We start from the raw sequence: 15,150 nt of genomic DNA on the forward strand, positions 1-15,150 counted from the left end.
GTGCTCATTTTGGCACCAAATATATTAAAACTGGAACAATACAGAGAAGACTAGCATGGCCTCTGTGCAAGGGTGTTGCAAATTTGTTAAGCATTCCATATTGAAAAAAAAAGAAAGAAAAAAATGTCCATTTTCTAAAATCTACAATGGATTTACTAAATGGGAACCACTGCAAACATACTCAATAGGTTTGACAAGAAAACAAAGATATGTGGTATCAATTCCACTGTCTACAATTGGATGAAAATACATACACAGTACACAACTATTATACAAGAATATGAATACCAAAGTAAATCAGAGGAAAGAATAATGAAAAGAAAGAGGTAACAATGGTAACAATATGATCTCTTAATTTAAAAGTTCCAAGTAATTGGTACAGAAATTATTAAGATACATAAGCAACTTCAGAAAGATGGTGTATAAAAGATCAACATAGCAAATTAAGGAATGTGATAAAACAAAATCACTAACAAATTACAACACGTAATGGAAAATATATCACTGAAAACAATAATAATCTCCAAGATATACCTAATACAAAACCAGATGCCTACAAATTCTTTAGGAGATAACTATAAAAACGTACTGATAGACTAATACAATGTGATACCACCTTATACCAGTCAAAATGGCTAAAATTAACAACTCAGGAAACAACAGCTGTTGGCAAGGACGTGGAGAAAAGAGAACCCTCTTACACTGTTGGTGTGAATGCAAGCTGGATCAACCACTCTGGAGAACAGTATGGAGGTTCCTCAGAAAATTCAAAATAGAACTACCCAAAAGACTCAGGAATTGCATAACAAGATATTTAAACAAAGCATACAAAAATAATATTTTGAAGGGGCACATTCACCCCAATGTTTATAACAGCAATGTCCACAATAGCCAAACGATGGAAAGAGCCCAGATGTCCATCAACAGATAAACAGATAAAGAAGAGGTGGTATATATATACAATGGAATATTAGCCATCAGAATGAAATCTTGCCACTTGGAATGACATAGATGGAGCTAGAGTGCATTATGCTAAGTGAAATATGTAAGTCAGAGACAGACAAAGACCATAATAATTTCACTCATATGTGGAATTTAAGAAACAAAACAGACGAACATAGGGGAAGGGAAGGAAAAATACAATAAGATGAAAACAGAGAGACAAACCATAAGAGATACTTAAATACAGTAAACAAACTGAGGGTTGCTGGAGCGGAGGCAGGTGGGGGAATGGGTAACTGGGTGTTGGGCATTAAGGAGGCACTTGATGGAATGAGCACTGGGCGTTATATGCAACTGATTAATCATTAAATTCTACCTCTGAAATTAATAATATACTATATGTTAATTAAATTGAATTTAAATAAAAACTTTTTAAAAAACACTGAAAGACAGGAAAAAGAATTTTTGAAAAAAATTCTTTTGAAAAAAAAACTGCTTTGAAAAAAGCAGTTTACTATGTTTATTCATATATGAGGGAGTATTATAAAGATGTTAATTCTCTTTAACATATTTAAAGATTCATTGCTTTACCTACAGCTACAAAAATGTCACCAACTCAGGTTGCTTTTCCCCATAATCAAAATCAACCCTGAAAATCTTAAAAAGAAATAAAAAACCAATATCAACAAGAACAAAACAACAAAACTGAAAAGCTCCTGAGGAATACTAATTGTGCATTGAACTTGAGCCTCTGTGTGAGCAGGTGGAGGCCAGCTCTGGGATTGAGAATGGTACCTGGCCTGCAAGAGAGGCCAATGACAGGATTGACTAGAGGGAAAGTTTTCAGTTCAGCCCTTGACTCTTCCAATAATTCCCTGAGACAATGAATTTCTACAGCCTCAATAAAGGGAACGGAGGCAGCTCCTCAGAGCCTAAGTGCCAGGACCAAAGGGTAATATCAGGACTACAATAAACTATGGGTTGGTTGTGGCAGTATGAGTCCACAGGCTGTGCTAATAACCACTTGAAAATTTACCAATGAATGTGGACTGGCCTTTTTTAACATCTTAATAGAATAAAAGGTACAAGGCACAAACTAAAATAGACTGGCAAGTATCAGAATAATTGCACATAATGATAGAAATTCACTCCAGGAACTTGGAGCGATGTCAGCTAAAAGAAGCCCTGGGAAGTTGGTCAGGCTAAGGAGCACTCCACTTGCCCACAGGATTCCTAAGGCCCTTGATGGGGCGTGGGAGGAGGTACCAAGTGAGAAAAGGAAGGAATTGCAGACCTGCTAACTCACTGCAAGTTCCCTGAATGAAATACGATGGGCTGCTCCACCCAGAAGAGGGAACCCAACAAGATTCTCACCTTAAAGCAGCCATTTCTGGGGAGCCTCAAGCAGGAGTGGCCAAGGAGATGTACCCGGAATTCATATCAGGAAGCTCACAGACCTAATGTCTTTGGTGTGAAGAGTTGGCATTCGGTCAGCTGATTGGATGTAGCCAAAGACCTAGTAGAAGCGAAGTAAGACACAGAGATATGAGATGAGGGGTGCCCCTGATCACATAAGCGGCGTCGAAAGAGTATGTGAGCTATCACATTGGGGAAGGACCAGGCCTGGCAGGTACGAGGAGGCCCCCAAACACTTCCTACGGGGGGACTCTGGGAGGGACATGAGACCCTCGGTCCGAGGGCAGTGGCGTCAGCGCAGCAGAGGGAGAAGGCCCCCGAGCTGCTCGAGGCAGTGAAAGCCCGCGCGCGCCAGACTGCAGGCCGCTCCCCTGCGCCCCCGCACGCCGCAGTCCTCCCGCCCACGCGGGCTTCCCGGGGGCGCGGACCCACATGACCGGAAGTGGCCCTCGAGCACTTCCTCCTGACCACGCGGTGGGCGGCGAGGCCTAGTCGGACCGCTCCTGCCTAGGGTGAGCCCAGACCGGGGTCCCACGCGCCCGTCCGCGTCCAGGAGCCAGGAGTCCCTGGTTAAGGCCGCGGGCACGCCGCCCCGACAGGCCCCGGCCCCATCTGCCCTGGGAAAGGGGGTCCGCACACACCCCGCCCCGCTCGGCCCCTGCTCCCGCGCCTCGGAGGCCCCAACATGGCTGCCCCCATGGCTGCTGCCCCCGCGGGGGCTCAGGGACTGCCGGCTTGGCCCGAGGCTGCTGGACTCTGGCTCCGCGCAGCACGGGGAGAAGTCCCAGGCCCGCTGGCGAGACGGAGGGCCTTCGTGAGGGCTCCATACCCACGCCGGGGGCCACGCGGAGTCCCCGCTCCTGGTGGCGGTGCTCCGGGGACCCGGGGACATGGGGCCTTGGTCGGGGCAGGCAGCAGGTCGGCCGCGGGGGCCGTTCCGGGTCTGGCGGGGAGTCGGGGTGAGGCCACCCTCCCCGGAACGAGCGCACGTCAGGACACGCGCCCTGCTGTCGGCCCGGAGCTGCTGGCCCGGGAGGGGAGGCACGGGGCGGCAGGCGGGCTCCCGGGGACCGCCAGGAGGCCAGCCGAGGGCCCGAGGGGGGACAGCGGGGCGCGGGCCAGGGAGCCTCCGCGTGTCTGCCGCCGCTTTCAGGCTCGCTCGCTGTCGGTGTCGGGCACATGGGGCTGCGTGGTCAGCCTGGCTCGCTCCTAGTCAGTGTCGAGGCCCTGCCGCCGTGGGCCTGCGTGGCCAGCGTCAGGGCGAGGCAGCAGGTCCCGCGGCGCCAGCAGCCGCGGGAGGACCCCGAGGAGGGAGGGCCCCGAGGGCGGGCTGCGGGGGGGAGGACCCCGAGGGCGGGCTGCGGGGGGGAGGACCCCGAGGGCGGGCTGCGGGGGGGGGGGAGGACCCCGAGGGCGGGCTGCGGGGGGGGGGAGGGCCCCGAGGGCGGGCTGCGGGGGGGGGGGGGAGGACCCCGAGGGCGGGCTGCGGGGGGGGGGAGGACCCCCAGGGAGGTCTGGGGGGAGGAGGACCCCGAGGGAGGGCCGGGGTGGGGCACCCGGTAACGAGACGGCTCCAGGGAGACGACGGCCTGTCCCGTCCTGCCGCCCGGTCAGCACTAGGTGCCCCTGACTTCAGGGGTGGGCTGGACAGCGCTCCCTCTCTCCTCCTCGGGGGCACCGTGGAGGACTCGGGGTGGCCTTCAGAGCGGGGGTGGGGGGACCCGGAGCTTGCCAACAACTCGCCTGCCGATCTTGCACGTGATCGGAGAGGGCCTCCCCCGCCCCGCACCCGGACACGGGTCTCCACCGTCACCCCCAGTGACCCCCAGTGACCCCCAGGCAGGGCTGTCCGGCCGGGGCCCAGGGCGCCCACCCCCGCCCGCACCCCGGGCCCCCCGCCAAGGGGCTCACCCCGCCTCACTGTCCCCCTCTCCAGGTGCCCCCGCTGCCTGCCAGCCGTGCCCAGGGTCGCCATGCCTCGGGGCCAAAAGAGCAAGCTCCGTGCCCGCAAGAAACGCCACGAGGGCCACGGGGAGGAGAGTGTCGGGGGGGCGGCGGCCGCGGAGGCGGCGGTGGAGGCGGCGGAGGCGGAGGCGGAGGCGGCGGAGGCGGAGGCGGCGGAGGCGGCGGCCGCCGAGGAGCCCCCCCGCATCCCCTCGCTGAGCCTGCAGGGGAGTCCCCCGCGCGGCCCCGAGGCGGCGGCGCCCCCGCGGCCCGGGTCTCCTGGTGCCGGCGCCTCCGCCTCGGGGTCGCCGCGGGAGCAGGGCGCCGGGAGCCCCGCCGGGTCCCCCGGCCCCAGCGCCCGCAGGGACCCCCTGAGCCGCAAGGCCAGCATGCTGGTGCAGCTCCTGCTGGAGAAGCACAGCAGCGGGGAGCCCGTCCCGCGGGCCGCGCTGCTGAAGACGGTGGGCAGGAAGTACCGCGAGCACTTCCCCGAGGTCTTCCGCTGCGCCGCCGAGCGCCTGGAGCTGGTCTTCGGCCTGGAGCTCAGGGAGGTCGACGCCCGCAGCCAGTCGTACGCCCTGGTCAGCAAGCTGGGCCTGGCCGCCGCCGCCACCAGCACCCGGGAGCTGCCCAAGACCGGCCTCCTCATGACGCTCCTGGGCGTCATCTTCATGAAGGGCAACCGCGCCGCCGAGGAGGACATCTGGGAGTTCCTCCACATGCTGGGCGTCTACGAGGGCAGGTGGCACCTGATCTTCGGGGAGCCCCGGAAGCTCCTCACCCAAGACCTGGTGCGCCAGGGCTACCTGGAGTACCGCCAGGTGCCGGCCAGCGACCCCCCGCGCCACGAGTTCCTGTGGGGCCCGCGAGCCCACGCCGAGACCAGCAAGATGCAGGTGCTGCAGGTCCTGGCCAAGATCAACGACACCGTGCCCAGCTGCTTCCCCGACCTGTACGCCGAGGCCCTGCTAGACCAGGAGGAGCGCGCGGGGCCCAGGGCCTCGGCCAGGGGGGCCTCGGCCTCGGCCACGGCCAGGGGGGCCTCGGCGGTCACGGCCTCAGCCTCAGCCAGGGGGGCCTCGGCTGCCGCAGCCACAGTCACGGCCACGGCCAGGGGGGCCTCGGCGGCCGCAGCCACAGTCACGGCCAGGGGGGCCTCAGCCGCCGCGGCCACGGCCACGGCCAGGGGGACCTTGGCCTCGGCCAGGGGGCCCTCGGCCGCCGCGGCCACGGCCATGGCCTGGCCGCCTGCCCTGGAGGCGGCGCTGGGCTTCCTCCGCATCCAGGGAGGCCCTCGGGGCGGCGGCTGCTCCTCCTCGGGGCTGCAGCGGGGCGGGCGGTCCACCTTCTGAGTGCTGCAGGCCTAGGGATGGAGGGCACAGAAAAGCTCTTCCTCATACTTGTTCTAAGCTGGTAGCTTCTAGAAACACACATACGGTTATATTTATTTCGGTGTTTTCAATTTTTCTCTTAGCTCATTTAGCTTTAGACTGTACACTTAAGGATGGCATAGCTCTCCAGTTCTTGCTCTTTTAACACGTGCAGAGTCCTAGGGGCTGGAAGGAAGAGAAAAGCTCTTCCTCGTACTTGTTCTAAACAGGTACTTGTTCTAAACAGGTAAATTCTAGAAACACATATACAGTTATATTTATTTTGGTGTTTTTAAATGTTTTTTCTCATAGTAGCTTACTTAGGTTTTAATGTAATTTAAGAGTGGCATGGCTGTATATTTATTGCTGTTTAACACAGGAGAGCTACATTTTTGGTATTTGAAAGTCACAAACCATCTGTATTGCATTTATGATCGAAAAGCAGATAACATGGCACTGCAATAGGTATTTTCATGGAATTGAATTTTATTCCCATTCAGGTTTAAGATTAAGAGTTGTGTTTTTTTGTAAACAAGCTGAAAAGCCTTTAGTATTTTGTTTTTGCTACAGAACAAGGTAGCATGGCACTGGAATGAATTTATTTCATGGGAATATGAAGGAACCTCATAGGAAAATATTTGTGATAAAAAATGGTGACACATATGTAAAAGGTGGTTAACTTGTTGCCTTATTCTCTGTGCACTTTGCTTGTAAAATTAAATAATATATACCTGAGTATATGTATCGAATTCAAAATGTGTAAGAAATTAAATCAAATAAACTTCTTGCTCGTTCCCTCTTTCCCCCAGCATTGAGCATCTGCTCTTTGGAATAGTCCTTAATCGCACTGGATGGTAAGAAAAATAACATTGAACCCTTGCACATAGAAATGTATACTCTAGCAGCAGTTTTCATACAATGAAGATGGTGAGATACTTTCTGAGAAATAAATAAATGAGAAGTAAAATAAAGAGGTATATTAGGGGAGGGGAGGTCCTAGATGATAACAGTCTAATGTAAGTTACTTGATCAAGGCTCTGTTGGCCTTGGTAAAATGCCAGTCCCTTGGGGGGAGGTCATTTTAAGCCAGGCTGTGCAATGGGCTGGGTGGAATTGGTGGACTGGGAGGGACCAAGTCCTTAGTCGGTGGTTCTGAGTTGAGAGAGTAGGTCTAGAAAGGAAAATAGATTTTCACAGTTACTTTGGAATTTTGGGAAAACCAGTGACAGTCCTGGGTTGAAGGCTGGATGGAAGGAGTCCTATATGCTTGCCCCAGTGCAGGTAACAGTACACAAATAAGGTTTTTGAGGCATAGAATGTCCAGAGAGTTTCTGAGTAATAAGGGTAATATTCTATTGAAGTGAGATTCCAAGAAGCACCTGGACTTTACCACTTTTTGCAGGATAAGTAAGAGCTCACTCCATTAAAAGGGCATTTTAACTAAGTTATTTTGAGTATAATTTGTCAAACTCTTAAGGGAGAGCTCGAATTTTGTTGGTAATAAAATGAATGAAAATAGGGGGTGGTTTGGATGAAAATGGACCCAGGAGGGAAGTTGTTTGACCTTGACACAAATAGGAACTTTTAGTTGCATCCAACTGGAGAAGACAACCCCATACCCATATTAAAAAACAGATGGTCTAGTGGAGAAATACTACTCCATTTTATTTGCCCAGCAGCATTTCAGTGGATTTGGATTTCTATTGTTTGAAGTTGTATATTCTTTAATACAGGCTCGATATAAAATTATGTGAGGAAACAGTGTTATTATGTGGGGTCAAAATCATCTTAGTAATAACTTCCATTCATTAAAAGTAGCAAACTTGGGGCACCTGGGTGGCTCAGTGGTTGAGTGTCTGCCTTTAGCATGGGTCATGATCCCAAGGTCCTGGGATTGAGTCCCACATCAGGCTTCCCACAGGCAGCCTGCTTCTGTATCTGCCTCTCTCTGGGTCTCCCATGAATAAATATGTAAAATCTTAAAAAAAAACAAGGTACCAAACTTAGGGGGTACCTAGGTGGCTCAGCTGGTTAAGCATCCAACTTCAGCTCAGGTCGTGATCTCAGGGTCATGGGATTGAGCCCTTCATCAGGCTCCCTGCTCAGCTGGGAGTCTGCTTTTCCTTCTCCCTCTGACCCTCCTCCTGCTTATGCTCTCTCTTTCTCTCAAATAAAATCTTTAAAAAAATTTTTTAAAAAAGCATTGAACTTTGCCTAATACTGTGCTAGGTGTTCAATACATCATCACATATATTTCTATAGTCCTACATGAAAAATGTTATCAGAGTCACTTTGGAGATAAATTATTTAGAATAGTCTCAAATTCAAGGCTGGCAAGTGACTGTCCTGGCCTAGACCCTGGTTCTGAATTCCTCTAGAGCCCACACTGCTCCTCCCAGCCCGAGGCACACCTGTGTCACTTACTTCATTTTTCTGCTCACTATTCCAAAATGTACTTCAGGTATTAAAAAGCACAACTTCATACCACAGTATTATTCTGGAATACATAGCCTGAGGAATAAGCAATAAAAATAGAAAAATCAAGGTGTGTAGAATGAATAGAGAAAGACAATATTCAGTAACAACGTTATCAACAAAGGAAATGTCAGTAAACCCCAAATGATCAGGGAATCACAGTGTCATGTGACTCAGTCCCTTCACTGTGGAAAGTAAATTTGTTAGAAGAGGAATTATGTTAAGAGGCTAGGTCTTTGAAGAGAATGAAGAAATGAGCTTGCTTTCTATGACAGCACACCATCTGCCCTGGCCCCCATCTTTCCTCTAGCTCCTTCATCTCACATCACCTCTGGCAATCAACCCATTAGCGAATGGGTTCCATGAGTTGATTCCTGTTTTCTTATTTTAAATGCTCCAACAGCTATTTTACTATATATAATAGCTCCTAGTTCGCATGTATGGTGCATTTAGTCAGTGATTTTACACAATAGCTTAATAAAATCTCCCTACAGCTTTGCAGTAGGGAGACAGAGCAAGAGTTTGGAAGGATGAGGTATTTCCCAGAAGCCTTTCAAAGAAGAGACAGGAGTCAATATGAAAATTCTGATGAATGAGGACTAAGGAGGCAAACACCCCATGATAACTAGAATCAAGGGAAGCCTGGCCTGACCCCTCTGAGACCTCGGAGGCCAAGGCAGAGCTGCCAAGATAAGCATTCCTTCACCGATCTTCAGGGTTCTCAGGGCTACATAAGAACTAAAATCATGGGAAGACTGGCCTGTGACTCCTCTGAGACCTAGGAGGCCAAGGCAGAGCTGCCAAGATTTTCTTCACTTATTTTCAGGGTTCTCAGGGCTCCAAGAACTTTGGTCTACATGGGTGATCTTAAGTTGAAAGAAAGTGGAAAACCAAGGTCTGCTAGGAGTCAAGGTAAAGATCCTAAGTGAATATTAGCGGCAAACTCCTACGGGGATCAGAGAAGGCCTTAAGAAGCCCGAATCCTTGGGGATCCCTGGGTGGCTCAGCTGTTTAGTGCCTGCCTTCGGCCCACAGCATGATCCTGAAGTCCTGGGATTGAGTCCCGCATCGGGCTCCCTGCATGGAGCCTGCTTCTCTCTCTGCCTCTCTCTCTTTCTGTATCTCTCATGAATAAATACATAAAATCTTCTTTAAAAAAAAGAAGAAGCCTGAATCCTCATAACATACCTGGAAAGGCACAGGCAGGAGTAGCTTCATGCAGCATTCCCTGACTTTCCCTCCTGCTGTAAAGATTCACGGCTGTCCTACTCTTGTTTTTGAAGGGGAAGAAACACCTTATTGATATTATAAAAATCTAATAGAAAGATGAAAAGGGAAATCGACGCATAGATGAGGGCAATAGTAAGCAGTAAAGGAGAATAAGCCAAAGTTACATCAAATCGGGCACTTACAACATCCAGCCTCTCACTAGCTGGGGAAGCCCTGTGGAGTCAGCCAAACTGGAGTCTGGATGGAGAAGTGTGAGGAGACCATCCTCCCCTCAGGTGAGACTTCCAACTGACTATCCCCATCACGGCTGTATTTATAGGGGAAATGATGGGGTCTTAAGTTAAACATTTGCTTGCCCACATGCAGTGTGGCACGAGCTGTGTTCCTATGTTATCATGTCTTTATAGCTTCAAGGAGCCCAGGCTAGGTGTGGTTGCCTCCCCTCCTGGATTTCATTCTGGAGGCAGGGAGGCAGCCTGGCTTGAAGCCAGGGGGTATGTAAAGCAAAATTTATAGCTCTTGGCATCCCAACCAGAAGACCAGTTCTGACCTGGAGGCCAGCTAATGTCAACTAACCAGGCTCCCGAGGTCACTCATGAAGCAGAAGCCTCACAAATAACATCCTGCCTGTGTATGCGCAGGTTGGGGTGGGTGGTTGTGCAGGACAATTACAGAAACCTCCATCCATACAAGACTTATCTCTGGCACCTAAGGGAGTGATGGGCTGGGTCTGTGGCTTTGAGACCTTGGACTATAGAGGGAGGCATCTCAGGCACTGCCAGGCATCAAGGGAAGAGTCCTGAGTGGTGACTGTGGGGATCACAGACCCCAGAATAGTGAGGTGGCACAGAGATTGCCCCTGCAACCATGGCATGCCTCAGACAAGGCAGTCAGGCTGACTCTGCCAGAAAAGTGTCAGAAATGTGAGGGCCTTGGTGTGTGGGAAGGGACCTCAGGCAAGCAAAGGAAGTAGTCTCACAAATTAGGGAAACCTTTTCCCTCAGAACTGAGACTCATATACAATCCTGCCTTTGCTGGAAATCCTCAGATACCTGGGCATTGTTGACATAATGTGACATAGTCACTTCACCCTAGGGTGTCACAAAGAGGTGAGAGACTTGGTATAAGGGGTATGGCTAAAGTGATAGCAGTGGAAAGCTTTCTTGGTGTTTCCAGAGGCTGAAGTGAATACCCTGAGGACAAAAGGAGCCACGTACCCCCAAATAGTAGGAGCATGATAGTGTTAATTTCTTAGGAGACCAAGGACAGGTATGGTCAGGTAAGGAGATCCTTTTCTTCTAGGGGTTTCAGGGTGGTACAGGCCTTGATATGAGGGGCAGGCCTAAGGGTAAGGGAGGGAGCAATTTCAAGCCATAAAAAGGGTCAAAGTTGGAAGCAAGGACCAAGGGACTCCCCACCACTAAATAGAAAGAGTAATAAAAAATCTGACTCCACCTCTGGTTTTAGTCCTTAAGAACCGGGGCTAGGCTATCAAGTTGAAACTCCCTCAACACTTAATTATATCATATTTACAGGGAATGAAATCCTTAGTTTGGAGGTGTGGCTACCATTCACTGAAAGGGGTGGGGGAGCCAGGCCCCATACAGATCCAAAGTTAGGACCCTTAATGAGGACTCGAGGACCCCATGGAGGCCAGGATAGAAAAGCTCCCCCTGAACATTCAGACCTAGACAGGAATTACAAGCTGAGGACCCCCATCAATTCCTTACTGTGGGTGCCAGGGAGGTTTGTGATGTCAACCTCAGAAGAACAGAGGGAAAGAAAGCCGTGACCTGCCACTAGTTGAATGATGGTCTTGAATAAGAGACTCCTCAACCCCAAGGCCAGCAGCCCCCGCTGTCACCCCAGGATGCCTGAGGCAGGTCTGGCGGGAAGCAGCCTAAACCTCGCTCTACCTTCCTTCACAGGTTTTCCAAAGGATAGGCTGATTAGGTGGAGGGGAGCCCTGTGGATTTGGAGCGAAGTGCCCTTGAGGAGAACTGCAAATGTAGCCTTCTTCACATACCACCAGCCAAGGTGCTATTTCCCTGCTGAAGGTGACATCCTGTCAATGTTCCTCATCACTTTCTCTCCCACTCACCTTCTGACCATTGTCCCTGATCATACTCAGTATGCCTCGGGGTCAGAAGAGTAAGCACCGCACTCGCACTCGCACTCGTGAGAAACGCCACCAGTCTCAGGGTGACTCCCAGAGTAACGAGGGAGTTCAGAGCCCTGAAGCACAGGAAGAGTCCCCCATCTCCTCTTCTCCTGTTTTGGAGGGGAATACCCAGAGTTTATCAGCTCCTGAGTCACCTAGCACTTTCCAGGAGTCTTGCGGAGCCTCATCTACCACCATTATTCCTTCTGATATTTCTGGTACAAGATCTGATGAAGGTGAGAACAGTCAAGATGAGGAAAATCTCTATTTCTCTGAGCCCTTACCTTCTAGTGAGAGCGAATGCCTTGATATTCTAACTATGAAAGTGAGTTTGTTGGAACAGTTTCTTCTGTATAGATATAAAATGAAACAACCCATCATGAAGGAAGATATACTGAATATTATTGGCCAAAATTACAAAGACCATTATTCTGAGATCCTAAAGCAAGCCTCTGAGCACATAGAGATTATCTTCGCAGTCGACTTGAAAGAAATTGATTCAACCGGCCACTCTTACGACCTGGTCAGCAAAGTGAAGCTCCCTAACAATGGGAGGGTGCGTGCTGGCAGGGGGTTGCCCAAGACCGGTCTGCTCATGACAGTCCTGGGTGTGATCTTCATGAAGGGCAACTGCGCTGCTGAGGAAGACATCTGGAAGTTCCTGGGTATGATGCGTGTATATGCCGGGAGGAAGCACTTCATCTACGGAGAGCCCAGGAAGCTCATCACCAAAGACTTGGTGAGGCTGCAGTACCTAGAATACCGCCAGGTGTCTAACAGTGATCCTCCACGCTATGAGCTACTGTGGGGTCCGAAAGCTCAAGCTGAAACCAGCAAGATGCAAGTCCTGGAATTTTTAGCCAAGGTTAGTGATACAGTTCCCAGTGCTTTCTCAATAAGATATGAAGAAGCTCTGCGAGATGAGGAAGAGAGAGTCCAAGCCAGAGGTTCGGCCAGGCACTACTGCTACAGCCAGTATGTGTAATAGGGGCACATCCAGCAGCTTTTCTCACCTCTACTGATACCTGAGGCTTTTTTCCCAATCATCTAAGGAAAATATGACATCACAATAGGGATTTTCATGGATATGTGAAAGAATCCCATTTACTGCAAAAATGGAATATAAAAAAATAATAAAACATGGTCAGCTTTGATGCTCTTGACTCTTCAGTCTTTTGTTTTATAAAATTAAGGGATTTATACTTCAATGTGTTTTATTTATTAAAGAATTCAGGAAATATTATGTCATTACAACGTAGACCTCATACTCTTTTATTCCCCAAATGTCTAGTGAGTAATCTGCTTTCTGGAAGGCTCCATGCTAGTACTGGGGATGCTAAGATAAAGACCCAGCCTCTCCTATAGAACTTTAGAAACTAGTAGCTATGATCAAAAGGAAAATACTAAGATACCCTCTCTGTCTTATAAGAAAGTTAAAACACACACACACACACACACACACACACACACACACACCCCAAAAAACAGGAGGTGTCTCAGGGCAGAGTAGAGTGTGTATTCCCCGAAACAAGGCAGTTTAAGTTTCGGGATATTGTAGGGTCAATCTGTGTGATGTAATTTCAAATTAAGCTACATGATGGGCTAGACTAAGGTCGCGGAATGGTGATCAGAGGCCATACCCTAAGATGATGCATCTCCGAGTTGAGAGAAAAGAAAAATCTTTGAATGGAATTTTACACTTGCTGCCACAAGGTCTAAAATCAAGGTTCAATATTACAGACTCCTTGACGTTGAGTGAAACCGACAGGGCCTCAAATTGACTAAATGAAAGCTCCCCTCCATACTGTGCACTTGCAGATAAGGTCCACTATCAAACAACCATCTTTATCAAGGGGACAAGGCACCTAATACCTTGCTTATTCCTAAGTAGCAGTTTTTTGTTCCCTATCAGCTTGCAGAATTATTCAAAGAAGCTGATTGCATGGTACCACGGGAACTAAAGGTCACCTCAAACTCTTGACACCAAATCCTGCCTTCCAAAGACTCGTTCATGCGTTGTGTTCCTAGGTGTAGCCCCCATTTTGTGCTGTGTAGCACGCAATGCCTTTCTCCTCCAGCCAAGTGAGTACCCATGATTCAAAACCAGATGTCTGTCTCATCTCTACAGTGTCCAGTGGCGCGTATTTGAAGTCCATAGAACCACAGTATGGAAGTTCTTTCCTCACCTAGTGGGATGAAAAGGAGGCCATTAAAACAAGCTCTGGTCAATCACTTTGGCATCATAGATAATCCAGAAAGAAACCTCTACCTGGGGCAGTGTATTAACCTGTTAGGAATGCCATAACCAAATAACACAGACTGGGCAGTTTTTTTTTATATTTATTTTTTAACGATTTTATTTATTTATTCATGAGAGACACACACACAGAGAGAGAGGCAGACACATAAGCAGAAGGAGAAGCAGGCTCCATGCAGGGACATGCAGGGAGCCCGATGTGGGACTCGATTCCGGTACTCCAGGATCATGCCCTGGGCCAAAGGCAGGCGCTCAACTGCTGAGCCACCCAGGCTTCCTGACTGGGCAGTTTAAAACGAAATTTATTTTCTCACAGTTCTGGAGCCTAGAAGTCCAATGCCAAGCTGCTGGCAAGATTGGTTTCCTCTGAGGTTCCTCTCCTGGGCTCCCATATAGCCACCCTCTTTATTTGGTTGTCGTTTTGTGTGCATGAATCTCTGGTATCTTTTTGTGGGTCCTAGTCTTTTCTCATAAGCAAACCAGTCAGACTGGGTTATGGCCCACCCTAATGGCCTAATTTTAATTTAACCATCTCTTTTATGGCCTCATCTCCAACTAGAGTCGCATTCTGAGGAGGGGGGGGAAGGGGTTATGGCTTCAACATGAATTTTTGGTGGACGCAATTCAGCCCCGAAAAGACAAGAGTCAAAAGTGTCTTTGTTACTATCTCAAAAAAGAAGAATGTAGTGCACAAATAGGCATTCTAAACACATGGTCTCCAGGGAGTTTCAAGATAAAAGGGTGAACTCCCTTGAGATGACACACACAGAAGCCACTGTAATGACACTTTCTGCTTTGAACTGGTGCAGTCAGGATCCACTGCATTAAAATAGCACTTTATTTTATTTATTTATTTTTTAAGATTTTATTTATTTACTCATGAGAGACACACACAGAGAGAGAGGCAGAGACCTGGGTAGAGAGAGAAGCAGGTTCCATGCAGGGAGCCTGATGTGGAACTCATCCTGGGTCCCCAGGATCATGCCTTGGGCGGAAGGCGGCGGTAAACCGCTGAGCCACCGGGGCTGCCCTAAAATAGTATTTTAATTAGGGAATCCTTGGGTGGCTCAGCGGTTTAGCGCCTGCATTTGGCCCGGGGCGCGATCCTGGGGACCCAGGATGGAGTTCCACGTCAGGCTCCCTGCATGGAGCCTGCTTCTCCCTCTGCCTGTGTCTCTGTCTCTCTCTCTGTCTCAAATAAATAAATAAATAAATAAATAAATAAATAAATAAATCTTTTGTAAAAAAGTATTTTAATTAGGTTTTCTTGACTATAGTTTGCAAATTCTAAGAGAAGGCTAGATTTTGGTGGGGACAAAACAAATGAAAATTGAGGTGATTTGAACGGACGAAGA

General features: G+C 49.5%; 2 protein-coding genes and 1 non-coding gene across 3 annotated transcripts; all 3 read left to right on the top strand.

The window, feature by feature from the left end:
• LOC121483678 lies at positions 1 to 105 on the top strand. Its single transcript, XR_005985801.1, has one exon. It is a non-coding gene; the product is annotated as a U6 spliceosomal RNA (small nuclear RNA).
• A 4,226-nt stretch (positions 106 to 4,331) lies between these two features.
• LOC121482445 (melanoma-associated antigen B4-like) lies at positions 4,332 to 5,654 on the top strand. Its single transcript, XM_041740367.1, has 2 exons — positions 4,332 to 4,457; positions 4,530 to 5,654. The coding sequence occupies exons 1-2, from the start codon at positions 4,332 to 4,334 to the stop codon at positions 5,652 to 5,654; spliced, it is 1,251 nt and encodes a 416-aa protein (XP_041596301.1).
• A 5,855-nt stretch (positions 5,655 to 11,509) lies between these two features.
• On the top strand, positions 11,510 to 12,523 carry LOC121482446 (melanoma-associated antigen B5-like). The gene has a single exon (XM_041740368.1). It carries the CDS (start codon positions 11,510 to 11,512, stop codon positions 12,521 to 12,523), a length of 1,014 nt encoding a protein of 337 aa, XP_041596302.1.
• The last annotated feature ends 2,627 nt before the right edge of the window (positions 12,524 to 15,150 follow it).

Source organism: Vulpes lagopus, chromosome X (assembly GCF_018345385.1).
Source record: "Vulpes lagopus strain Blue_001 chromosome X, ASM1834538v1, whole genome shotgun sequence".
In the NCBI taxonomy this organism is placed as follows: Eukaryota; Metazoa; Chordata; class Mammalia; order Carnivora; family Canidae; genus Vulpes; species Vulpes lagopus.

Bases quoted from the DNA above. Each gene is read 5' to 3' on its own strand.
- LOC121482445 (XM_041740367.1), top strand. From the start codon at position 4,332: ATGCCTCGGGGCCAAAAGAGCAAGCTCCGTGCCCGCAAGAAACGCCAC. The intron at 4,458-4,529 runs GCGGCGGAGGCG...CTGAGCCTGCAG, and splicing joins CGGCGGAGGCGGAGGCGGAG to GGGAGTCCCCCGCGCGGCCC.
- LOC121482446 (XM_041740368.1), top strand. From the start codon at position 11,510: ATGCCTCGGGGTCAGAAGAGTAAGCACCGCACTCGCACTCGCACTCGT.